The sequence below is a fragment of the Budorcas taxicolor genome, chromosome 19, assembly GCF_023091745.1.
Source record: "Budorcas taxicolor isolate Tak-1 chromosome 19, Takin1.1, whole genome shotgun sequence".
Lineage (NCBI taxonomy): Eukaryota > Metazoa > Chordata > Mammalia > Artiodactyla > Bovidae > Budorcas > Budorcas taxicolor.
In genome coordinates, this window is record NC_068928.1 from 47,766,179 (window position 1) to 47,791,611 (window position 25,433).

Sequence of the window (25,433 nt, forward strand, 5' to 3'; positions counted from 1 at the left end):
CTGGGAGAGGGCTCCCTATCCACACCAACCAAGGGACCAGGCAGGGAAGGCTTCCTGGAGGAGGGCTGATCTGAATGAACGCAGGCTGCAGGAGAAGTCTACCGGGCTTTTTGTGGGGGTGGGGGATGGTGGGAGCAGGGAGCAGGGGTAGGGGGTTGCCGGCCTGCTGGCTGAAGAGGGCTCTCTGCTTCGCTGGAGCCAACAGCCCAGGGTGGGGAGCTGGGTTTCTCTGGAAGCAGCCCGGCCACGGGTCACCAGGCAGGAGACAAACACTCTTTCCTCAGCCCCCATAGGAAACTCAGTCCCCGTGACCTGGCCCCCCGGCTCATCTGCTCACAGGATTAGACACAAAGACCCAGAAAAGAACGGAGCCTTTGAAGCAGCAGGAACCTTGGGGACTGGAGCTCTATGCCCAGCCAGCCCTGGCCACACAGGCCAACCTCATTGTTTCCGGCTGAGCTGAATCTGAGAATTATCTGTTTTCAAGGAGAAGTGGTTTCATGACCTCCAGACAAAGTGAGTGGAGTAAGCCCGGTGATGCCCAGGGCAATGCTATTCCTGGCTGGGGCACCAACCAGCTGTGCGGCCAAGGCCAGGTCATTTTCCCCCAGTGGGGAGGGGTCCCTGGCTGGGCTGAGCTCTTGTATGGGAGACACCAGGCTGAGTGCCCTGCTGACCTGCAACCATCTGCTTCATGGAAGTCTGTCCCCCTCCAGAGTAGGCCTTGCTCTTAACAGAACCCCTACTTCCAGCCTTGGCCGGGGAAGTCCCCTTGGTCTTGCCCGAACCCTGTATTTACCTGTCACTTCCGCCCTCAGGGGGCTGAGGGACGGATGGGCAGGCTTGGAGCCCTGGGGGGCCCCAGTCTGAGGCTGGGGAGAGTCACCTATAAACCCACAGACCTTTCCTTCCTCGCCTGCCTGGGTGCCCTCAGGCCCCTCCTGGGAGCGGCTGCAGCCTCTGCTGCCCCCTAGTGGTGGCAGGGAGGAGTGAAGGAGGGGGCTGAGGGCAGGAACCCGCACCTGGGCTGGCGTGTGGGGGTGCCTTTTGTTGTTGTCCTTGCTCAGTCGCTCAGTCGTGTCCGACTCTCTGCGACCTCATGGACGGTAGCCCGCCAGGCTCGTCCGTCCTCCACCACCTCCCGGAGCTTGCTCAAATTCATGTCTATTGAGTCAGTGATGCTATCTAACCATCTCATCCTCTGCCACTCCCTTCTCCTTTTGCCCTCAGTTGCCTGGGGACCCCCCAAACCTGGACTCCCAGTGGTGGCCAGAGTACAGACACGCTCCCAGCCCCCTCCCAAGCTGTGGCTGCTCCCCCAATCCTTAGCCCTACTCACAGTCCTCCTCGACACCCACCCTCATGCCCTCGAATCGAGACAGTGCCCTCAGGGGGCGCAGGGCCCGCAGCGTCCGCAGGGATTTGATGGGTCCCAGCTCTGAGTAGCCCAGCCAGTTGGCCACCAGGCTGATGATGGAGACCTGCAAACGGGAGGGGGGGTGGTCAGGGGAGCGCCTCCGGAGCTGGCGGTGGGGCCGGGCAGGAGTGGGGAGGACTCACGTCCACAATGAGGAAGTCGAGCCAGCACCAGGCATTGGTGAAGTACACCTTGAAGCCGTAGGCCACCCACTTGAGTAGCATCTCCAGGATGAAGACGTAGGTGAAGACCTTGTCGGCATACTCCAGGATGGTGCGGATGACTCGCCGCTGCTCGATGTGGATGTCCTCGAAGGCCTGGGGGCACCAGCAGGTGGGTGACCAGGGCCCGGAGGCTGGGGCAGCCACCATGTCCTTACAGCTGCCGGTTCCCAGGGGTCTGGCACTGGCGTCAGGTTAGGGGGGGGCAGACTCCCTGCGCCCATCAAGGGGGTGAGCAAGGGAGTTCCTGGTGCGGGGAAGCCCCTCAGCTCCCCTTCCCCAGACCTAATGATAGGAATGTTCACTAACCTGCAGGGGGGTCTGCTGTGACACAGGCTGGCCCCCCACCCCACATTCCCTTCCCACCTGCTCCCTGGTCGGGACCTGTAAGCCAGGGAGGCACACGGGGTCAGAGCCCATCTGCCTCTCTGTAAAAATGAGCGCAGTCTGCCACACACCCTGGAAGCACTGGTGAGTTCCTCAGGGCTCTCTCTCTGGGTTCCGGCCTGTCCAGCAAGTGTGCCTCCCATGGTGCGGCAAGGAGGGAGCCCTGGGACGGCCTGCTTCCGGCCTGGCCCCTGCCCCTGCCCGTGCCCGGCCCCCAGGGCGGCGCCTACCAAGGCCCCACTGCTGAGCAGGATCATGAAGACAATGAAGGTCTCAAACCAGTTGTGCTCGACGATCTTGAAGCAGGCCCTGCGGAGGGTCCACCACTTCTGCCCTCGACCCTGGGAGATGTCCACGTAGAGGAAGGGAAAGCGCTGCACGCAGGCTGGGGAGGGAGGGCGGCCGGGGCACCCGTCATGGGCTGCCTGAGGAGCATGGTCAGCCCGTTTCCACCCCCCCCCCATCCCGGGATGTGCCCCCTCCCCATCCTGACTGCATGCAGAGACACGCCAAAGAACAGGGGTGCGGGCCACCCACGCAGGTTCCACGGCTTTCAGCTGTCCCCATCCTCCCCCACGTCCCCCAGGCAGCCTCCACTCTGCACAGCCCAAACTCTCTGGGCAAAGAATGTTTTGGAAGGGCCAGACAGGCCTCTTTCTGGAAGACGAAGCTGAGGAGGACAGCCTTAGAGAAGCCAGTGCTGAGCGCCTGCTTTGTGCTGGCCATACTCAGGGCTCTACGGGGATTCTGTGCAGTAGCCTGCAGGCTGCTGGGACTGTCACCCAGGGCACACACAGCAGGGGTCAGAGGGGGCAGGGGCTCAGAGGCATCTGCTCTGACACCGCTTCCTGGGGTCACATTCTCCCGGGTGCAGAAGGGCAGGGCACCATCGGAGGAAGAAGGCCCTGATCGCTTTTGGTGACTTGCCTGTCTCCAGGCCGTCCCTGAGGAGACGGTGACCTGAGGCTGAGCCGCCTTGGGCCTTGGCCTGGCCTGCCCCTCCCGGGGCCTGCCGGGCTAGGGGAGGCACCCCGGCAGGCTGGCCCTCACCTTCGGTGAAGCACTCCTCAGGCTGCTCCCCCTCGGGGTTCTCCTCGGCCTGCTCCTCGGGGTCGTCCTCAGGGGGCTTGTAGTCGGCAGTGCTGCAGACGGAGGAGTTCCCGTCCAGGGGCTGCAGCGGCTTCTGCAGAGGCCACAGGGTCATGTGACCCCTGGGTCCTCCCGCATTGTGGGGCAGAGGGGGTCCAGATGGAAGCCCCGAGGGGAGGGCCCAGAAGGGAGAAGGGGAAGCGGGGGGTGGAGTGGGGGGAGGTGGAGCAGACTCACTCATTCATTCATTCAGCCCTGGATTGTGGAGCCAGCACTGGGTCTGTGCAGAAGGACCCAGGCTTTGGCCCTGACCTCGGGGCACTTGGATTTGAAGAGGCTCAGAGATGCCGGCTAGGGAGGGAAGGGGTCAGGATGGAGCAAGGTCCGAGCCTTCCTATGCTCTGTTCAGCTGAGGAATCCAGGAAGATGGGGGAATCCAGAAAGGGTGGGGGTGGGGGCCTGGTACTCCAGCCTGGTCAGACCTCCCTCACCTCCTCCTGGCCCAGCCTCCACTCCTCAAGGGGCCCCTTTTATGGCTGGGGTGAGGCCCCTGAAAAGGAAAATGGAGAGGGTCATGGGGTGGTGGCAGGGGGCAGCTGTCAGAATGGTGGCCAGTTGACAGAAAGGGAAACTGAGGCACAGGGCATTAGGTCGGGCAGGATGCCCGCTGAGCCACTAGCCCTGCCTGTGCCCCCCACCTCCCACTGCCCCTCGGGAGCCATGCCTGCCCCCTCCAGAGTCCCCAGTGCCTTGGCCTGGCTGCTGTCCGGCCCTTCTCCACCCCCACTCCTCATACCGAGGTTGGTGCCACGTTTCCCGGGGTATTTATAGCTTGGCAGCCGCTCGGCTCCCTGGTAAGTGAGCATGCCACGTATTTGGGGGGAATAAGGAGTCAAGAGCTTTCAGGGCAAAGTTTATTCAGGCTCTGGTGCCTGCTGGGCCCAAGCTGCCAGGGTGGGGGTGGTCAGGGGGCCCTGCCCTAGCTTATGTGCTGATCCTTCCCCTGATGGGGCTGGAGGGTGGGTGAGGGGCTCAGCCTACCGCCAGGGCCTCCCCAACCCTCACAGGGGAGGGGCAGGGGCAAGGGGTGGGCATCAGGGCTCCAGCTGAGGCTGGGGCCCAGCTCTCCAGTTCTCCTTCAGCTGCACCCCACTGGATCCCTGACCCCCTCTCCCCCAGTGTCTCCAGCCCAGACCTGGCACTCTGGCCCATGCTGGGAAGTTGGGACCGGGTCCCCACCACCACCAGGGGGCGTCTACACAGAAATAGATGATAATAGCAAGAACTTGGTAGGGGCGTCTTAACCCGAGGGCAGGGTTAAGAGAGGCCCCTCGGGTTCCAGCCCTGGATTCAGGCTTCTCAGGTGAGAATATGCGATCTCACAGCGCCACCTACTGGTGAGAGGGGACCCAGGAGGAGCTGCAGGGCAGGAGTGCAGGGAGAGGCCTGGGGTGTTCAGACAAGTGGAGCAGGTCATAATAATGGTATTTATAAGTCACCATTCACAGAGATGCTCTGCACACAGCATCTCATCTAATGCTCACAGTAACACCACAAGTTAGGTACCATTACCCCACCTTACAGATGGAGAAACTGAGGCTTGGAGAGGGCTTTGTGCCACATTCAAGGTCATACACAAATGTAGAGTTGTGACTGTCTGATTCCCGACCCCTGAATCTGGATCTTGCTACGAGCTTACCTTGACATCCTCAGGCTCGGAGAAGGTGTCAGTTTCCTCCTCTGTGGGCATCTCCAGGTCGGACTCCTCGGAGGCGATGGGCACATGGATGGTCAGGTAGGGGTTGTTGATGAAGTTGAGGTGGTCCAACTCGATGCTGGGGGGAGGGCCATCAGCCAGGCCCATGTGGTTCAGGATATGGTTGTCCTTCTTGAGGTCCTTGCCATCCTCCTCGGGCGGAGGCTCCTTCTTCTCATCCTCAGGGGCACTTTCCGGAGCCTCGCCGGCCTCCCCAGCCTCGCCGATGCTTCCGAGGCTGAGCATGATAACTTTGGGGCTCAGGACCTTGCCATGCAGCAGCCCCACGAGGAAGGCTTTGGCGAACCCGATGCCCCACTTGATGCGAGCGATGGCAATCTGCAGGTTGTTCATCTCGCCATCCTCGTCTGAGGCCGCCAGGCTGTCGGCACTGAAGGAGCTGAGCAGCAGGGCCAAGAACAGGTTCAAGACCTGGAGAGCAGGAGGTGAGGGCGAGCCTGAGCTTAGCTGCGGGGCCCTGAGGGTGCCACCTGCAGTCCACATGAGGGTCCTTGGGCCTCCAAGTCAGACCTGCCTCTTGGTGGGCATTAAAGAGGGGCATCATCTAAGAGAGGGCTTCCCTGGTGGCTCAGATGGTAAAGAATCTGCCTGCAATGCAGGAGACCTGGGTTCGATCCCTGGGTTGGGAAGATTCCCTAGAGAAGGGAATGGCTACCCACTCCAGTATTCTTGTCTGGAAAATTCCATGGACAGAGGAGCGATGGGCTACAGTCCTGGGGGTTGCAAATTGTTGGACACGGCTGAGTGACTAACCATCAGCAGAAGCACCTAACAGAACCTGCAAAACTGCTCTTGGAACTGAGAAGTGCTACTGCCACGCCCACTTTACAGATTAGGAAACTGAGGCTTGGGCACAAGAGAGGACTTTGCTGACCAAGGCGGAGGCAGGGTTTGAGGAGGCCCACTGGGTGACAGGGGCTCTGTCCTCCACTTCCACTGCTAGAGGAAGCAGGTCAAAAACTAGGGCTCACGTCTCCAAGCTTCTAGGACTTACAGGGAGCCTGACTATTTTGAGCCTTCTCTTGTCTTGTAAGTGGGACTTTTAATAGTCCACGGGCTCCTGGTACGTGCTCCTGCGTCCTCAGTCGTGTCTGACTCTTTTCAACCCCATGGACTGAGGCCAGCCCGATTCCTCTGGCTGTGGGATTCTCCAGGCAAGAATGCTGGACTGGACTGGGTTGCCATTTCCTCCTCCAGGAGATCTTCCTGACCCAGGGATCGAACCCACATCTCCTGTGTCTCCTACATTGGCATGTGGATTCTTTACTACTAGTGGCACCTGGAGTTCCCAGTACTCAGACCTATGTCCTGGTTGCTGTGGAAGGGCGTCCGATCTGCCTCAGCTCACTCCCTTTTCTTCCCCCGGGGTTCCCTGCTCTACTGGCTCTCTTCTCTTATCCCCACTGAAAGGGACGCTAAGAGGCTACTGGTCTACCTCCCTCGGCTTTATTTGTTGGTGGATATTTACTGAGCCTCTCCCACTGTGTGCAGGAATGACTGGCCTCAGTTTGCTCCCAGCCTAGAGACAGACATTTGATCAGACGATTACAACGCAGTGGGTTTGCACAAAGTAGAGACTGGGGTTCACAGGCTTTGAAACCATGCCGCTTGGCTTTGAACCCCAAGTGATTAGCTGTGCGTCCAAAGGCAAGTCCTATTGCTGCCCTGTGCCTCGGTTTTCTTATCTGTACCATGGCAATGATTCCAGTACCTACTTCCTCACATTGTTGTTGTGAGGATTGAAAGGTCAATACAACTAGAGCGCACAGCAGGCACTCAAAACGTGTGGGCTGTTATGTGTGCGGTAATAGAAGGTTTTACACGGTGGTGGGAGGAGTGCGATGAACTCTGAGGCCAGCTCTGCATTTGATGAATGAGGAGCCTGAGTTCTCCCAGAGAGGTGGAGTGACTTACCTAAGGACACACAGCACATTCAGAACTAGAATCCAGGTTTCCTGTCATTGCACAACTTGGTGTGTGTGTGCTCAGTCATACCCTACTCTTTGCGACCCCATGGACTGTAGCCCACCAGGCTCCTTTATCCATGGGCTTTCCCATGCAAAATTACTGGCGTGGGTTGCCATTTCCTACTCCAGGGGATATTCCTGACCCAGAGATCAAACCCAAGTCTCTTGCATCTCCTGCGTTGGCAGGTGGACTCTTTACCACTGAAGTTCCCTGGAAAGCCCTGCACAACTTTAGAGGACATCATTTGTTTAGACTACAGTGTGAATGGCCACCCCAGAAGCTGTGCAATGCAGTGGCCCTGTCTTCCACCAACCCACCTCCCAGGACAGTGAGGAGGACGGTGCAGCCTGACTGAGGAGGGGGAGGTCCCGGCTCCTGCCAACCAGAGGCAGGAGGGGCCTCTTATTCTGGGGGCCTCAGGATGGGGCTGAGTGTGTGACTGGACATGAAAGAAGTAGGGTCAATTGCACTATGCCATTTTCTATCGGATTTGAGTATCCCCAGATTTTGGTATCTGCAAGGGGTCTTGGGGGCTTGCCCCCCAAATGAAAAAGAATCTCCTGCATTGCAGGAGACCCAGGTTCAATCCCTGAGTTGGGAAGATCTCCTGGAGAAGGGAATGGCTACCCACCCCAGTATTCTTGCCTGGAGAATTCCATGGACAGAGGAGCCTGGTGGGCTACAGTCCATGGGGTCAACACGACTGAGCAACTAACACACAGGGGGTTTTGGAACCAATTCCCTGAGTGACCAGGGGAGGACCGTACATGTGAATCTGTCTGGCTTTCACCAGTGTCCTCTAAGGTCTTTTTGTCATTGTCTTAACTATCATGTTGACATATCTTTAAAATAATTATAGGGAGGGAGGTTCGAGAGGGAGGGGATATATGTATACTTAAAGCTGATTCACACTGTTATACCAAAGAAACCAATGCAACGTTGTAAAGCAATTATCCTCCAATTAAAAATAAATAAATATGAACGAGAGCAGAAAAATTAAAAAATATATATGTATCTATTACGTATTGTTCATCTTCTCTCTCTGGGGCAATGTGCTGGGGGATTCGCTCCATCACCACGCCTTTTGGCTACTGTCCTGCCTTTGCCCCCCACCACAGTGTACTGGTCTTTCTTTCCCTCTCTGGGGGGAGGTGTCCAGTTGCCAGAAACACATCTGAGATGGGAATTAGCTGCTCTCTGGGTCACCAGGGTTTGCACACGGCTCCTGCCTGGGACAGAAATAGCTGCCCCAGGCAAGGCATGGGGGGTGGGTTAAATTAGGGAAGGGGGATGGACATTAGGTTCCCCAGGAGTGGGCTCTGACGGGAGGGTTCCATATGACCTGGTCATTTCCTTTTCTTCACCCTCAAGGAAGTACCTGAGTGCCATGGACACTGGGGACCTGGGTCCCCACCCTCCCTGGCAGGGTGCCCCACGCCCTCTGGCAGACACTTGCTTCCACGAGGCCTGGGAGGGTGGTAGGCGGGGCCAGTGCCCAAGGAGCTGGCAGCGTGCCTCCCGGGCCGCTCCGCTCCCTTTGAGCAAAGCGGGAGAGCTGCAGAGCTGGGCCTGAGAAGGGTGTCAGGGTGTGTGTGTGTGTGTGTGTGTGTGTGTGTGTGTGTGTGTGTGTGTGTGTGTGTGATGGGAGGCGTGGGGGCACACACTGCTGTGCAGTGGTTCTGGATTCTGGGACCTGACTCCTTGGGTTCAAATCCTACACAGGTTACTAAGGAACCCCACTGAGCCTCTGCTTTCTTGTCTACAAAATAGAGATAAGACAGCACATCCCTGGGACCTCCCTGGTGGTCTAATGGTTAAGACTCCGAGCTCCCAATTCAAGGGGCCTGGGTTCGATCCCTGGTCAGGGAACTAGGTCCCACATGATGCAACTAAGAGTTCACACGCCACAGCTAAAGATCACACATGCCTCAAAGAAGATGAAAGATCCTGTGTGCCGCAACTGGGGCCCGACACAGACAATTAAAATTAAATATTATTAGATATTTTAATATTAAAAGCAAAACAAAATCCAGCACACACCACATGGAGGCTGGTGAGCATTAAGGGATCAATACCCGGGGCCACCCTGGTGGCTCAGTGGTAAAAAATCCACCTCCCAGTGCAGGAGACACGGGTTCAATCCCTGATCTGGGAAGATCCCATATGCCTCAGAGGGACTAACCCCATGCACCACAGCTATTGAGCCCAGGCTCTAGGGCCCGGGAGCCGCAACTCCTGAGCCTGTGTGCCGCAGCTGTCGAAGCCTGAGTGTCCTACAGTCTGAGCTCTGCAACGAGAAGCCTCTGCAATGAGAAGCTCACACGTTGCAACGAAGAGTAGCCCCTGCTCGCTATAACTACAGAAAAGCCCCCAGGGCAATGAAGACCCAGCAAAGCCATAAATAAATAAATCTATTCAAGTTTTTAAAAAGAGAGAGCTTAACATCCGGAAAGTGCTCAGAATGCTGTATGAGCGTGAGCAGAGGTCGGTCGTCACCACTGGTACTCTGATGCTAACTCATCGTTAGTATCAATAATGATGATATTGATGCTATTGCTGTTGAAAGTACACGGACTCAGTTTCTAGCCCAGGCTCAGTTTCACACTCGCTGTGTGGTTCTGGGCTGCGCCTCCGGGGAGCACAGAGCCAACATTACCTGCCTCACGGGGTTGTCAGGAGCAGTAGGGATAATACACGTAAAGCCCCTGGCGCAGGAACTGGCACGTGGCAGGAGCCTAGTGCCTGGCGTGTGGCGCCGGTTGGTGGCAGGTGTGGAATCTGCCACTGCTCCCTGGATGCCTGTAACTTTTGAACTCCCCTGGCCTGTGGGCCAAGCACTTTGTTGAGCACTTAGGTCGGTGTAATCCTTCCGACCACCAGCAGAGTATTCACTACCCGCCTCATCCCCATTTTCCCGATGAGAAAAACTGAGGCCAGAGAGAGTGTAAATAATTTGCTCAAAGTTTCCCAGTCAGAAAGTGGCACAGTAGGGGGCCTGAAATGTTTTTGAGTTTACATGTACACAGAAACCACTGCGACCCTTAAACTGGCCCTCACAAACATCTATTCAGAGCCTGCAACCCCCCCCCTCCAATCAGGAATCCTGCCCCCAAGTCCTGCTGAGGCGTTTCCTTTACTCTCCCCGCTCCCTAAGACCCCCTCCTAGGAGCAGTCGGCCTGGGTTCTGCTGTCTGGCTGTGTCGGACCTCATCCCACCGTCCCCTCCTCAGTCGCGGTAACTCCCCTGGCCGCCGGTCCGCCCCTGCCCCAGCAGAGCTCAGCGTTATCTGAGAAGCGCTGACGGAGCAGCTCAAGGATTCCACCGGCCTTTGCGGAACGTGGGGACGTGCGTCTTCCTACCCACTGTTGCCCAGGGTGGCATCGCCCCCGCCCGGGGCAGCCGAGCACAGCTCTCCTGGCAGGGGTGACCCCGCCCCAAGGAGCAGGGTCGACAAGGTGAGGAGAAACGCCTCCCTCCGCCCGGCCACAGAAATTCTGGTCAGCTGCACCACGACCTCACATCCCATTTCTCCTGGGCCCCTGCACCCCCTTCCCTCCTCCAGCACCCCACCCAGAAAGTGGCAGGATAGATGCAGTTCAGGCCATCTCCACATCCTCCCAACACGTGGGGCCTGATTCCCAGGAGCAGAGGGTGAGAGGGGAGGAGAACAAAAGGGCCAGGAGTTCCTGGTACCGACCCACACTGTGCCTTCTTCCATCACGGTCAGTGTCCCCGGCCACCCACCGAGGCAAGTGCCCCCAACCTCTGGGATATAATGCCTGATGATCTGAGGGGGAGCTGATGTAATAATAATAATAGAAATACGGTGTTAAGTGTTAGTGGCTCAGTCGTGTCTGACTCTTTTGTGACCCCATAGACTGTAGCCCGCCAGCCTCCTCTGTCCATGGAATTCTCCAGGCAAGGATACTGGAGTGGGTAGCCATTCCCTTCTCCAGGGGATCTTCCTGACCCAGGGATTGAACCTGTGTCTCCTGCGCTGAAGGTGGATTCGTTACCATCTGAACCACCAGAAATAAAATGCATAATAAATGCAGTGTGCTTGAATCACCCCAAAACCACCCCCCACCCCACGCCAGTCCGTGGAAAAATTGTCTTCCATGAAACCAGTCCCTGGTGCCAAAAAGGCTGGGCACCGTTGCCCTGAGGAGTCTACCACTTTTCTCCCATGTGGAGTTAGAGAACCCAGCCGACCAGAGAGCAGTGATTCGTTCAAGGTCACAGATGGCGAAGGAGCTGGGACTGGAACACGGGCCAGTCTGACTCCGGTTATCATGTTACTTTCCCCAAAACACTAGGTCTCAACTACTTGCACAGGACATCACCCAGAGCTCATTAGAAATGCAGGTCTAGGGGGCCTGGCTCAGAGCTGCCTCATCTGACTCCGGGGGGCTGGGACTGGGAATCTAGGTTTTGAGAAACTCACGAGAGCTTTGAAGCAGGTTAAAATTTGAGAGCCACTGGGTTAAACCATACACAACTGCCATCTAGGGTCAGGAGAGGAATAAAACAATCACGTGTCGGCAATTTTACACAACACAGATTCATAGGAAAAGAACCCTTCAACAGTCCGATTTAAGGGAAACAAAGGCATGGATGGACTTCCCTGGTGGCTCAATGGTAAAAAAACCCACCCGCCAAGGCCGGATTTGATCCCTGGGTCAGGAAGATCCCGTAGGCAAGGAAATACCCACTTCAGTATTCTTGCCTGGGAAATCCCACAAGCAGAGGAACCTGGTGGGCTACAGTCCATAGGGTCCCGAAAGAGTCAGACACAATTTAGCAACTAAACAACAGCAACAAAGGCACGGACACGCCTTGGACACCTGGGCTTTCCGGGTGAAGGTATGGGAGCCGCCCAGGTGGACTCACTCACCACCAGGTTGCCGATGACCATGACCATGAGGAAGACAATGAGGCACATGGCCTGGCCGGCCACCTCCATGCAGTCCCACATGGTCTCGATCCACTCCCCGCACAGGATGCGGAAGACGATGAGAAAGGAGTGGAAGAAGTCGTGCATGTGCCAGCGGGGCAGGCTGCAGTCCGCGGCGATCTTGCACACGCACTCCTTGTAGCTCTTGCCGAACAGTTGCATGCCCACCACGGCGAAGATGAACACGATGATGGCCAGCACCAGCGTCAGGTTGCCCAGCGCCCCCACCGAGTTGCCGATGATCTTGATAAGCATGTTCAGTGTTGGCCATGACTTGGCCAGCTTGAAGACCCTCAGCTGCCGGGCAGGGGAAGGCAGGGATTGGTGAGACCCAGGGACCCCCTGGCCCAGCCACGACCAGCGACTGAACCCAGACTCTCAGCGCAGAGTCCTACCCACTGGACAACCAGGGGTTTCCCAGAAAGAACTCTTATGAATGGCTCCAGCTCCTACCCCCTGAGGGATATGGGACCTCAGTTTACCTCTCTGTTAAATGGGAATGCTCGCATCCTACCACCTCATCCTCTTCACATGATCAAAAGAAAGAGTCCTCATCTCTTACATATAAAAGCTAAAACATTTACAAGTGAAATAAAATCTCAGGATTTGCTTTAAGATACTCCCCCATAAAAAGTGGGGGGACAGACAAAGCAAGAACTACAGGGTATTAATGGCCACTGGAGCCAGCTGAAAGGCATACAGAGGGGGATCTTTCTCTATATTTTTGTGGAGGCATGAAAGGTCCCTACGAGGTGGTGAAAAGGATGCTAATTCAGAGTCCCAATCCCACTACTGATGAACTTCCTGAGGCTCAGTTTTCAGGTCTGCAATATGGGCTGAAGTCCCCGTCCCACTGCCCCCCAAGTTCACTTAGGAGTCAAGTCCAAATGGCAGCTCCTGGGCTGCCATTCTGGTCTACCAGCAGCCCTGTGTGATAAGGGGGAGGGCCTCTTTCTCCCTTTTGCCAGTAAGAGAAGTTCCGAGAGGCAGAGGGGTACACACTAGGGCAGAGGGGCCTCCTTTCCAGTCCTCTGGCTTCTTGGGGGCTTCTGCTTGTGTCCTCCGAGCATCCACACCCCACCCTCCCTCGCCCAGGCCCCGGGGCCTCACGTACCAGACGGAAGGAGCGGAGCACCGATAGGCCCTGCACGTTGGCCAGGCCCAGCTCCACCAGGCTGAGGGTGACGATGATACTGTCGAAGATGTTCCAGCCCTGCTGGAAGTACTCATAGGGGTCCATGGCAATGAGCTTCAGCACCATCTCGGCTGTGAAGATGCCTGTGAAGACCTGCAGGGGTGGGGTGTGCAAAGCCTCAGGGGCACAGGGCCTCCAGAGTCTCCCACCCCACTCTTAAACCTCCGGGCAGAGCCCTCGAGGCCAGAAGAGAGGGTGACAGAGCCCCGAGGTGGCGGGCACGGTACATGTGTACCCATGGCCCACAGCGGTGTGTGAATGAACGAGGAGCTGAACAGCCATGCCACCGGGCAGAGTGGATACCGCTCAGAGACCGGGGCCCATCTCTTCCTGGCCTTGTGACTCCTGGGGTCTCAACCCACTCATAATGATATTTGACACTCGTAGAGCATTCTGTGTTTCATGCTATGGCCTCATCAGTATCCTGATCTCCATGAAGCTGGGAGGGATGATCACCACGTCCATCCCAGAGAAGAAAGACTGAGGCTCCGAGAAGTCAGTGACAAGCTCTCGACCACGCTGTCCATATGGGGTCAGGTCTCAAACCCAGGTCTTGGGGTGCTTAGTTCAGTTTCCTGTCTCTACACCCTACAGCCTCTCTATCCTAGTTTGCGGGGGTGGGGCAGGGGGTGGTCCCAGGACCCAGAAAATCTGGGTGGATTCTGAAATCTGGGGGGGGTCAGACAGGAGGTGAAGTTGAGGATCAGTGAGAACCAGAGCTGATCCCCCACAATCCTGGACTTGTCTGAGGGCTTCAGAGCCCCTAAAAGCTCCCTGGGCATGGCCCCCGCCCTCCTGCCGGGCACCAGCTGCCCTGGGTCCACAGCCTGCCTGGGCACATGCTGAGCCCCGCCCAGGAGCTGTCCCTAACCATAGCAGGTGCCCAGACAGCAGCAGAGTGTGGGCAGGGGGTGGGCAGGCCGCAGGCCGGGCCCATCACGCACACCCCAGCAGCTGCGCAGCAAGTCCCGAGCCCGCCCTTGCCCCTCCAGCCCAGCCTGGTCATAGCTGCCTTGGGCATCTCCGTGGGGTAGATGTGCCTGCCTCAGGGGCTGGGGAGCCCAGGGTCTGATTCCCATGCCGCCCACCCCAGCCTCATCTTGCTCCAGGCCTCACATCTTACTTTCCCTGGGCTCCCCTCACCCTCAGGGTGCGGGAAGCATCTAGCCCATTGGCTGCCCTGGACAGATTGAGAAGGGAATTGGGAAGGGTGGGGCCGGGCTGGAGGAGGAGGCGGCGGCTTTTTCCCTTTGTCAGGCTCCACCGGGGCTGGCAACGAGGTGATAATGCTCCTAATGGGCAGGGATAAGCAGGGGGATCAGTGTGTGTCAACAATAGTGGAGCAGAAAGGGCTGAGAGGGGAGCTGGCCTGGTCGTGCTGGAGAAATGGAGTGGGCAGGGGGCCTCAGGGCTAGGGGACGATGCCCTGGGATCTTCAGGGTGAGCTGGGGCCTCTTGGGCCTGGGTGCCCATGGCTCTACACTCTATCTTCTGGGTCCCTTGGTCTCGCTTAGGCCCCCAGGCTAAGTCACTTCAGTCATGGCCGACTCTTTGCAACCCTGTGGACCATAACCCGCCAGGCTCCGCTGTCCGTGGGATTCTCCAGGCAAGAACACTGGAGTGGGCTGCCATGCCCTTCTCCAGGGGCCCACAACAACCTCTGAAAGTGGAGAGGCTTGCCATCCAGCGTTTCACTCGCCATTCCCAAGCTCCCACTCCCCCATCTCTGCCTCCAGGGCATGACCTGGACTCCAGAGCCCCTGGAGTCCTGATCTTAAGAAGCCAAGTACCTCATCCCCACTCTCTCTGCCCCCAAATACCCCGAAACCCAAATTCCACAGATCCCCATGTACCCCATGTACCTCCCCTGGTACATCAACTCATGTCCCTGTATTCCCATATGCTAGGAAAATAACCCCAGCCTGTCTCTTTATGCCCCCTAATCGTGCCCCTCATTTCCACACAGCCCATGGGCCCTGTGGCCCCTCTCCTGTCCTGCCCAGTAAGGACCACCTCTCCCCTGTCCCCTCCGCACCAGGTTGCCCACGTTGAGCACACTATCAAAGTGTTCTGTCATCGGGTAATGCTCCATGGCCATGAAGAGGGTGTTGAGCACGATGCAGATGGTGATGCCCAGGTCCACAAAGGGGTCCATGACGATCAGGTGGACGATCTTCTTGAACTTCACCCACGGGGCGCAGCAGTTCCATATGAGCACTTTATGGGAACATTTGTACCACCATGGTGGGCATTTCTGGTGGGCCTCTTCCAGCTCTGAAAACAGACGGCAGATGAGGATCCGCGCCTTCACCTGCTCCTTCTTCCACCTCCAACTTTGAGCCCACCGTCCAAGCCCCGTCCTTCAGAGCACCACACCTCAAGCCCCGCCCTCTCAGGGACGCCCACCTAAGCCCCGCCTCTCAGTGGGTCACCCTCAAGACCCACCCCTAGACCCCGCCCACATGGCCCCACCCTCAGTGCTCCGAGCCCCCATGACCAGTCCCTTGAAACTGAAGGTGTTCAGTTCAGTTCAGCTCAGTTCAGTTGCTCAGTCGTGTCCGACTCTTTGCGACCCCATGAATCGCAGCACGCCAGGACTCCCTGTCCATCACCAACTCCCAGAGTTGCTCAGTAGTATCCGACTCTTTGAGAGCCCATGGACTGTAGCCGGCCAGGCTCCTCTGTCCATGGGATTTCCCAGGCAAGAATACTGAAGTGGGTTGCCATTTCCTTCTCCAGGGGATTTTCCCAACCCAGGGATTAAACCCTGCATCGCAGGCAGATTCTTTACTGTCTGAGCCACCTGGGCAGCCCCATGAAGAGCCATGCCCTCAGAAGCCTTAGCCCAGGTCCCTTCTCCCAGTGCTCTACTTCAGCTCCACCTTTTCAGCACAAAATCCCCCTATGCCATAGGGTGACTTCCATCCACTACCTATGGCCCAGGGCTGCCGGCCCAGAATCCCAGCTAGGGAGGGGCCCAAGGGCCTCGGGGAGAGGCAGGAGGCCACTGCAGAAGGTTGGGTCCCAGTTCCAACTGTTGCTGGCCAGAGCCTCTGAGGAGCACAGCGAGTCCTCCCTGGGGGCTCTGCCTCGCGCTGCTGCCGGCTCCTCCACACCGGACCCTGCCAGTCCTTTCCCACCAGGGCAGCTTCCTGGAAACATGCCCTGTCCCTGCCGCTCCAGCTCTAAACCCCTGGGGCTCTGTCAGGCCCAAGGATATGCTACATCTCCTCCAGGTCTTCCAGGCCTCTGGTGCCCATGGGAGTTCTCAGCCAGGGCATGATCTCATTTAATCCACGAAAAATGTATGAGGTAAGAATATTAGTGCCCCCATGTCAGAGATGAGGAAAGGGAACTGGAGTCAGGGGCTCTCCCATAGACATGTGGGTTTGAGGGCCTGAATGGGACATCCCAGGGAGGGGACAGCTGAGCCTCTCCCCCATCCAGCAATTAGTAAACCGGACCTCCCAAAGGCTGCAGGTTCTGACAGTAACACCCCCACTCCCAACCCAGGTGTTACTGCAGGTGCTTCAAATTGTGTCTGAGGTCCCAAACTTCCCACAGTGGTCCCAGAAAGGGCAGTGTTGAGTGATCTCCTTGGCTGGCTCTGCCCAGCATGCCCTGGGGTGTTCTCTGTCAGGGCACAGACATCTGGATGCCCTTCAGGCAAGGTCAACTGGGATAGAGGTTTGCAAAGTCCTTCAAGTTCTTCCTGCCAAAAGGCAAGACACCTAGGGAGGGGACCCAATCCTTCTGATGTCAGATTTCCCTAAATCTTCCTTTCCTGCATCATTTCCTCCTCCTCCCTCCCTCTCATACATCCACACACCTGCGTCTCTTCCCATTCATTAATCTTTCAGCCCACCCACCCATCCATCAAACCATCTGTCCATCCATTCACCCATGCATCCATCCATTCACCTACCCATCCACTCACTCATCCATCCACTCACCCATCCATCCCCCCACCTACCCACTCACTATCTGTCCATTCATCCATCCATCCTTCCAACCATCCATCCATCTGTCCATCCATCCATGCGTATGTCTACCCACCTTTCCTTGTTACCCTAACCTAGTCTCCTGAGGCCTGGGGGGCAGCATCGGTTTTTTTGGGGGGGTCTGTGGCTCTATCTGGGCAGAGTTTGACTTTGACCTTTAGCTTTTACCCAGAAGATATTTGTGGAACAGGATCTCCAGTTTCCGGAACATTGGGCCTTCCTGGTTAGTATTCTTATCCTGTCCTTTCCCATTGCCTTGGCAGCCCACAAGGCCTCCCGGAAGCCCCCAGTTCCCGCCGCAGCCTGGCCTTGTGGCCAGAATCGGGCCAGGTTAAGCCAGGACTATATTTATCACAGCCATTTCTTCGATGCCAATATTAAGTTACTGTCCTGAAGCTGGGCCCAGCCAGGCCCTCCCTGCCCCCACCCCGGGAGCCCGAGTAGCCCGATGGCCAGGGTGGGCAGGATGGGTCTGGGGATGCTGGGCACTCACCTTCCATGACATCAGAAATACCGCTGTCTGTGCCACAGCTTGGCCTCGGAGGCCCCTTCTCCCCTGCTGATGCGTCCAGGCTGCCGTTGCAGTCTTTGCTGTGTGCTGGGTCCCCGTCCACCTCCCCACCTTCCAGAGCCTGGGCAGCCTTGGCCTGTGGACCAGCAACGGTAATGGACATAAAGTCCATCGCCAAGCCATGGGAATGAACTCTCAGAGCTTCTTCCTGAGTCCTTCAGGCTGGGGACCTCTCTTTTTGGCCTGCACCCAGTCTACTGCAATAGGGGTGGTTGGTGGTGGGGGGTGACAGGGTAGGGACCAAAGTGACTGAGGACCCTCATCCCTGAAGACCCTTCCTTCTCTGAAGCCTTGACTGACCCTGCACTTCAGGAGGTGATGGATGAATGCACAGCTGCTCCCTGGGGGCTCATCAGCACCCACCTTTCCCTCAGCCTGGACCCAGACACTGCCCATAAAAAAATCATAAAACCATAGGCATTTGAGCTGGAAGGCTACTTCAGGTTTAACTACTCCAGATTCCTGGTTATGTATGGGGAAACTGAGGCACTGAGCTACGAAATACTCTTTCTACTGCCTGGGAGCCTCCCACCCCACCAAACCTCCACCTGAGCCTTCTGCTCCCCGTCCCCTGTCTCGCAGCCCCCACCCCACACCTCCCCGTGCCCCTCAGCCTGCCCAGGGTACCCGGGCTGAGGGGCAGGGAGACCCCCGGATCTTCCCCTCCCCCCACCTCCCCAAGTCCAGACCTTCTCCAGCTCCTCCTGCTGTTTTTTGAATTTCTCCAGCATCTGCTGAAACTCCTCTTCTTTCTCCTTATCCTCAGCCAGGGTGGCCTCGTTCTGCTCAGCGTAGGCCATGGCTACCACAGCCAGGATCAGGTTGATGAGGTAGAAGGAGCCCAGGAAAATGATGACCACGAAAAAGATCATGTAAGTCTTGCCGGCTGCTCGAAGGGTCTGGAGAGAGGGAAGGGGAGGAAGTGTCACGTGGTACCCTGCCTGCTTTCACCCAGGGCCCCCCTCCATACAACCATTGCCCAGAGAGGCAGACAGGAAGGATCCCTCACGGAGCCTGGAAGTTTGAGGGTTTTTGAGGTGAGGTATGGCTTCCCAGGTGGCACCAGTGGTAAAGAACCTGCCTGCCAGTGCAGGAGACATAAGAGATGTGGGTTCGATCCCTGAGTCAGGAAGATCCCCTGGAGGAGGAAATGGCAATTCATTCCAGTATTCTTGCCTGGAGAATCCCATGGACAGAGGATCCTGGAGGGCTACAGTCCATGGGGTGGCAAAAAGTCATACGCGATGGAAGTGACTTAGCATGCACGCACATAGATAATTATGTCATCTGCAAATAGAGACAGCTTTCTATCTTCTTCTATGGCCACCCTTGATGGGTTAAACCACATTCTGGGGCATTTCAAAATATTAACTTGGGACCCAGACCTTCCTGGGCTCCTGACTCAGAGAGCCCTGAGGACCCTGGCCAGACATCTTGAGATCAGAGATCCAGGATAAAAAGTTGGTGAATGTGGGCTTTGGGATCAGCTTGAATCCTAGTTTCCCCATGATGCCTGGCATCTAGTAAGAGCTCAGCAAATAGAAGCTATTGTTGTTACTATTAGTACAGTTATTTATTTATTTTTGGCTGTGCTGGGTCTTTGTTGCTGCACACTGGCTTTCTCTAGTTGCGAAGAGCTGGGGTTACTCTAGCTGTGGGGCACAGGCTACTCGCCATGGTGGCTTCTCTTGTCTCAGAGTGTGGCTCCAGAGCATGGGGTCAGTAGTCATGGCGCACGGGCTTGGTTGCCCCCCATGGCTCGTGGAATCTTCCTGGACCAGGGATCAAACCCATGTCCCCTGCGTGGGCAGGCAGACTCACTTTCTTCTTTTTTTTTGAATATTTATTTATTTGGCTGTGCCAGGTCTTAGTTGTGGCCTTTTTCTTTTACTTTAAAAATTTTATTTATTTTTCACTGAAGGATAATTGCTTTACAATATTATGTTGATTTCCGCCATACATCAACATGAATCAGCCACAGGTGTACGTAGCAGGCAGATTCTTAATCACTGGACCACCAGGGAAGTCCTATTATTCTTAGTATTAACATTGTCGATGTTAGAAACATCACCAGGCACTGGAAGGCATTGTTCTCCAGACTCAACCTGCCCACCTGCAAACTGTGGAAGGTAAATCATTATGGGCAGAACTGGTGTCTAAGCAGCCCTACTGGTTACTGTGAGGAGGCCTGGGAGTCTGTGCTAAGCTTAGATCTCAGCTCCTAAGCAAATGAGGAAAAGGAAGAAAAGGCTGGGGCTCAGATCTGGGCAGGAACCAAATGCCAGAGATGCCAAGAACCCATATATAGGGCCACTGACGGGTGGGGGGGGTCCCATGGAAGGGATGGCTTTGGTAAGGGTCCTACCAAGCCCCGAGGAGGCTTGGAGATGGAGGGAGGTAGGGCTGTGGGGCTGAGAGGCAGGGCAGGGCAGGGGGCCGCTGTACCAGCTGGAAGAGGTTCTCCCAATAGTCCTGTGTCATGAGGCGGAAGAGAGCCAGGAAGGCCCAGCTGAAGGTGTCATAGCTGGTGTAGCCGTAGTTGGGGTTCCGCCCGGCCTTGATGCACTCATAACCCTCAGGGCAATGCCTGTGGACAGGATGGGGACTGGTGTCAGGGAGAAAGGAGAGCTCCAACTAGGGGCCACATGGGGGGCACTCCGAGGGAAAAAAAAAAAATCCTTTAGTCTTGTCTGCATCCTGAAAACACGTGCATGCTCACGAGTTGTCTTTACACCTCCATCCACCCCAGGTTCTCATCCCCAATCATCCCCCATCTTCTGGCAACCCTGGGGCCACTGTTTCCATTCACCCCCCACCCTCCTGGGTGTCACTCACCCAGCATCGCTGCTGTTCCCACAGAGCAGGGCATCGTTGGAGCCCTCCAGGAAATAGAAGTTCCCTGTGGGAGTCAGAGGTCACAAAGGAAGCATGTCAGCGCGTGGACACTGTGGGCAGAGTGCCCATTGCACACCCGGGGACACGTCTGTGTGGACCATGGGCACCGCCACGTGGATGCTCTCGGGGAGCCCCTTCCTGCTCCTTTTTTTTTAAAAAAATAATTTTTATTGGAGTATAGTTGCTTTAGTTGTGTTAGCTTCCACTGTACAGCAAAATGATTCAGCCACACACCCATGCATACATATCCATTGCCACATACATTCTCCATATATGCGTGGAGTCCCTTTTGGACTTCTTTCCCACTCAGGTCACCACAGTGCATTAAGTAGCATTCCCTGTGCCATACGGGCTTCCCTTGTGGCTCAGCTGGTAAAAAACCTGCCTGCAATTCGGGAGACCTGGATTCAATCCTTGGGTTGGGAAGATCCCCTGGAGAAGGGAAAGGCTACCCACTCCAGTATTCTGGCCTGGAGAATTCCATGGACCATAGTCCACGGGGTCGCAAAGAGTAAGACACGACTGAGCGACTTCCCCTTTCACCTGAGTGATACAGCATGTTCTCATTAGCTATCTGTTCTCTTCCTTCTCCTTTAAGGGCAGCTCCAAGTCCTAAGCTCTCTGGGTAGACACATTTCAGTGTCAGCGCAGTGCCTTGTATGGGGTATAGTGGGGGTACAGAGGGAGATGGGGGGACATGTATGTGTGTGCCTGGGGCTACCACGTACCTGAGCAGGACCCCCAGTGGAGGGGTGAGTGGGGAGCTAGAATCCAGGATGCCAGGTTGAAGAAGGTGGCATTTCTAAGCTGGCGATTCCATGTCCATTTTCTAAGCTGCCAGGAGGCACCGTGTGGACTAGGAGTGGCTCCATGAGAACGCTGTCTTGTGTGTGTGCACCTGTGAAGTCTGGGTATGTGAACGGGATGTGGGTGCCTGTTGCTGGCCCTGCCAGGACGATGGAGGAGAACAAGGAGCCCGCACATAGGGATTGTTGCTTTTCCTAGCCAAAGCTTTAGGATTTTCCAAACGATTTGGTGTTTGCTGTTACCCGTGTTTGCTGTAAACCCTTTGAGAGGGTAACCGTTGGTATCTAGTTGCCAAGTTGGATTCGACTCTTTTGCATCCCCATTGATTGTAGCCCACCGGGCTCCTCTGTCCATGGGATTTCCCAGCAAGAATACTGGAGCGGATTGTCCAAGGGTCTTTCTAACCCAGGGATCAAGCCCAGGTTTCCTGCATTGGCAGGTAGATTCTTAACCACTGAGCCAGCAGGGAAACTTGAGAGCAGTGTTGTGGTCTTTATTTTATAGGTAAAGATTCTGAGAGTCAGGAAGATGAAGTGACTTGTCAGAGGTTACCTGAGCTGTTAAGTGCTGGGTTCACACTCAGATCTTCCCCATGATCTTTTTCTAAAAAAATTATTTATGTATTTGGCCACATGGGGTCTTAGCACATGGGACCTTCATTGCAGCATGCTGGATTTTTAGTTGAAGCAGGAGAACTTAGTTGGGGTACGTGGGATCTAGTTCCCCCACCCAGGGATCAAACCCGGGCCCCCTGCGTTGGGAGCATGGAGTCTTAGCCACTGGACCACCCGGGAAGTCCCTTCCTCATGTTCTTTATCTCACATAAGGGGCTGCCAATGGGGCTAGGAAAGACCCCACTGGCCTCCCCACCCTCCCTTCTTACCTTCATCATTGATGTAGGCATCCCAGTCAAAGGTAGAGTTGCTGGCCCAGCTCTCCTGGCCGTCCCAGGTGTTGTTGCCGTCCCAGGTGTCGTTGCTGTACCAGGTATCGTTGCCGTACCACGTGGTGTTGGTGTCATTGAAGGGCGGGGGCCAGCGCACACACTTCTGCCGCAGGTTTCCCATGAAGAGCTGCAGCCCCACCAGGGCAAAGACGCTCAGGCAGAAGACGGTGAGGATCATCACGTCTGAGAGTTTTTTTACCGACTGGATCAGGGCCCCCACGATGGTCTTCAGCCCTGATCACAGAGAGTGGGAGAGTGTGGCAGGGGGTAACTCACCGACTCAGCCCCTCCGAGCCTCTGCCTGCTCCATCTCCTTCGGGCCTTGGCTTACTTGGGGCGCTACTTCCCTGAAGCCTTCCTAAATTAGCCCCATCCATCTCTGATTACAACCTCCATCTCGAGCCTTCCAGTGGCCACCGAATCTCAGCCACTAGAAGAATGGACTATGAAGACTCCACAGGGTGTTGTCTAACACAGGAGAACAACAACACTCAGGCACACGGTGTAACTTCCTAAATGTCACTAAGTCAGGACTCCCAAAGTGTTCATAGAACACTAATCTCACAAGCTGCGCCCTTCATGAAAGGGGTTCAATCGTGCTTTTGGAAGGCACTTCCATAGTTGCTCAGTAATAAAAAATCTGCCTGCCAATGAAGGAGATGTGGGTTCAATCCCTGGGTCAGGAAGACCCCCTTGAGGAGGGCATGGCAGCCACTCCAGTATTCTTGCCTGGAGAATCCCATGGATAGAGGAGCCTGGTAGGCTACATACAGTCCATAGGGTTGCAAAGAGTCAGACACCACTTAGCGACTCAACAACAACAACAACCAACCCTGTGACACCCTTCTGGAGGGCCTTTATGTAGATTATCCTACCAGAGGCTTGGGAAAGTTCTGCAGAAACAAAAACTTTTTAATACCATGTTTCAGCTTATTTGACACAGAACGCTTTCTCTTTTAGCCTGTTAACACCCAAGGAAGAGCAGGGTTCACTCAAAGAAGCTCTAGGCTGACTTTGCAATATTATTGCATTCTGCCCCTCTGAACAGGCAAAGGCATAGGCTCAGATCCCATCATTTATGGAAGAACCATAACTTCTTCCTTGGGCCTAATCAGGGTGTCTCTCGCTTCAATATTTATTTCCTTTTCTTATCCTGGTATGAAGAGAGATGCTCAGCAGCTTCATCATAAAAGCCCTACGGGCTCTGAGGATGCCGCAGTGTGGTCCTGAGGGCAGGTATTGTGGCCTTGACTCAGTGGCTAACATGCCGAGTTGCCTTCTCTCTGGGCGTCCCTCCTTCCTCAACTGCAATTCACAAGGGCTTTGGACTAGCGAAAACTAAGGTGCTTCCCAGCATTAAGACAACTTCCCTGTCTCCCAGAGCCTGTTCTCCATGCCTTTCAGATCATCTTTCTCTCCTTCTGGAGAAGGAAATGGCAACCCACTCCAGTATTCTTGCCTAGAGAATTCCATGGACAGATGAGCCCGGCTGGCTACAGTCCATGGAGTTGCAAAGAGTTGGACATGAGTGAGTGACTACACTTCTCTCCTTTAATGAACCTTCTCCAGTTTCTTCACATGCTTTTTTGAGGGTCTGGATGATCCAGATTCTATTTATTTCATGGTTTTCTCGATGCATTACTTTGGAACTGCCCTGGCCTCATGGCTCAGCGGGTATGTGATGTGTTCATTATTGAGCTCTCAGGGTGTGGACTTTCCGTCACTGAGTCCCTCTGTGTCTCTCAGCTGGAGTGCTCTGCTCCGTCCAGTCTGTTTATTTTATTTAAAGCATGAACCCTATCCCAGGGCTTCCCTGGTAACTCAGTTGGTAAAGAAATCCCTGCAATGTGGGAGACTCAGGTTCGATCCCTGGGTGGGGAAGATCCCCTGGAGAAGGAAATGGCAACCCACTCCGGTGTTCTTGCCTGGAGAATCCCATGGACAGAGAAGCCTGGTGGGCTACAGTCCATGGGGTTGCCAAGAGTCGGACACGACTTAGGGATTAAACCACTACCACCTCCCAGTGCCAGGCATGGCTCTAAGCACCTTATTGCTATCAAGGCTTTGGATTCTCATAGTAACTGAGTGAGCAGTACTGTCATTATTCACAGTTTACAGATATGGAAACTGAAGCAGACAGGGTGGCCATTTAACCAAGGTCAAAGTCAGGAAGTGGTAGAGATGGGAGTTGAACCCAGGCAGTCTGGCTCCAGAGTCTGTGCTCTAACCACCTTGCTATGCTGCCTCTCAAAGTCCATCCTCCCACTTGGGGACTCTTCTTCTCCCTGTAGACACACTGGACCCCCCCTACTATGTGTCCAGGCTTTGATGAGGGTGCTACACCACCTGGGAGGGTTATGACCCTGGGTCAGGCTCCCAGAACTTGAGTGCCCCATTCCAGGCATGGGCGAGGGGGCAGGCCAGCTGACCCAGGCAGAGGGTCCCTGCTCCTCCCCTGTACCTGGGATGACCGTGATGGTTTTCAGGGCCCGCAGCACCCGGAAGGTTCTCAGCGCTGAGATGTTGCCCAAGTCCACAAATTCCGTCAGGTACCTGGATAGGGGGTAGGTGTGAGGGCTGTGTCAGAGCCAAGGGGTGGGTGATGGGGCAGAACGAGGCCCAGAATGAGGATTCCCAAGGAATCCTTGTATTTGGGGTTACCGTGGAGATGCAAGGGGACAGGTCAAGGACCATAGGCTCCTATCAGGGCCTGAGAGGTGGGAAAGACACTGCAGGGGCTTTGCTGAGGAGTGGGGGAGTGGCAAGGGTAGCCCAGCTCTCCCAGTGGGTGGGGGCCTGGGGGCCAGGTCATATGTACTGTGTGGAGGGGCACCCGGATGGACAGCCTCCAAGTCAGACCCCGAGAGTGACAGCTCCTGGAAAGGTGCAGCCCACTGTGCATGCCAGACCATAGCCCTGCAGCCCAGCCTCAGACGGTCACCCAGCCCACTCAGCTGCCCTCTCCAAGGCCTGGCCCCCTCCCTTCCCTCGCATGGGGCTCTGGACGCCCCCTGGGGGCCCCTGCTCACGCCATCATGATGACGCTGAAGTCCAGCCAGTTCCAGGGATCCCGGAGGAATGTGAAGTCATCGATGCAGAAACCTCGGGCCAGGATCTTGATGAGGGACTCGAAGGTGTAGATCCCTGTGAAGGTATACCTGGCGGGGAGAGGGCGGGCCAGGGCCAGGATGTAGGTGGCAGAGG

The 25,433-nt window shown here is 55.9% G+C and overlaps 1 protein-coding gene across 2 annotated transcripts in view; it reads right to left on the reverse strand.

Moving 5' to 3' along the window:
* SCN4A (sodium voltage-gated channel alpha subunit 4) overlaps positions 1 to 25,433 on the reverse strand; it is a 52,477-nt gene that overhangs the window by 6,859 nt on the left and 20,185 nt on the right. For both annotated transcript variants that reach the window (XM_052657479.1, XM_052657480.1), the window contains 15 exons: positions 25,259 to 25,387; positions 24,691 to 24,782; positions 22,167 to 22,463; positions 20,417 to 20,480; positions 20,027 to 20,168; positions 18,271 to 18,480; positions 17,504 to 17,657; positions 15,045 to 15,283; positions 12,929 to 13,102; positions 11,755 to 12,111; positions 4,814 to 5,302; positions 3,076 to 3,208; positions 2,256 to 2,410; positions 1,561 to 1,734; positions 1,359 to 1,481 (listed from right to left, as the gene is read on the reverse strand). In XM_052657479.1, coding sequence (XP_052513439.1) covers positions 1,359 to 1,481; positions 1,561 to 1,734; positions 2,256 to 2,410; positions 3,076 to 3,208; positions 4,814 to 5,302; positions 11,755 to 12,111; positions 12,929 to 13,102; positions 15,045 to 15,283; positions 17,504 to 17,657; positions 18,271 to 18,480; positions 20,027 to 20,168; positions 20,417 to 20,480; positions 22,167 to 22,463; positions 24,691 to 24,782; positions 25,259 to 25,387 — 2,932 coding nt within the window. The remainder of the gene's footprint in view (positions 1 to 1,358; positions 1,482 to 1,560; positions 1,735 to 2,255; positions 2,411 to 3,075; positions 3,209 to 4,813; positions 5,303 to 11,754; positions 12,112 to 12,928; positions 13,103 to 15,044; positions 15,284 to 17,503; positions 17,658 to 18,270; positions 18,481 to 20,026; positions 20,169 to 20,416; positions 20,481 to 22,166; positions 22,464 to 24,690; positions 24,783 to 25,258; positions 25,388 to 25,433) is intronic.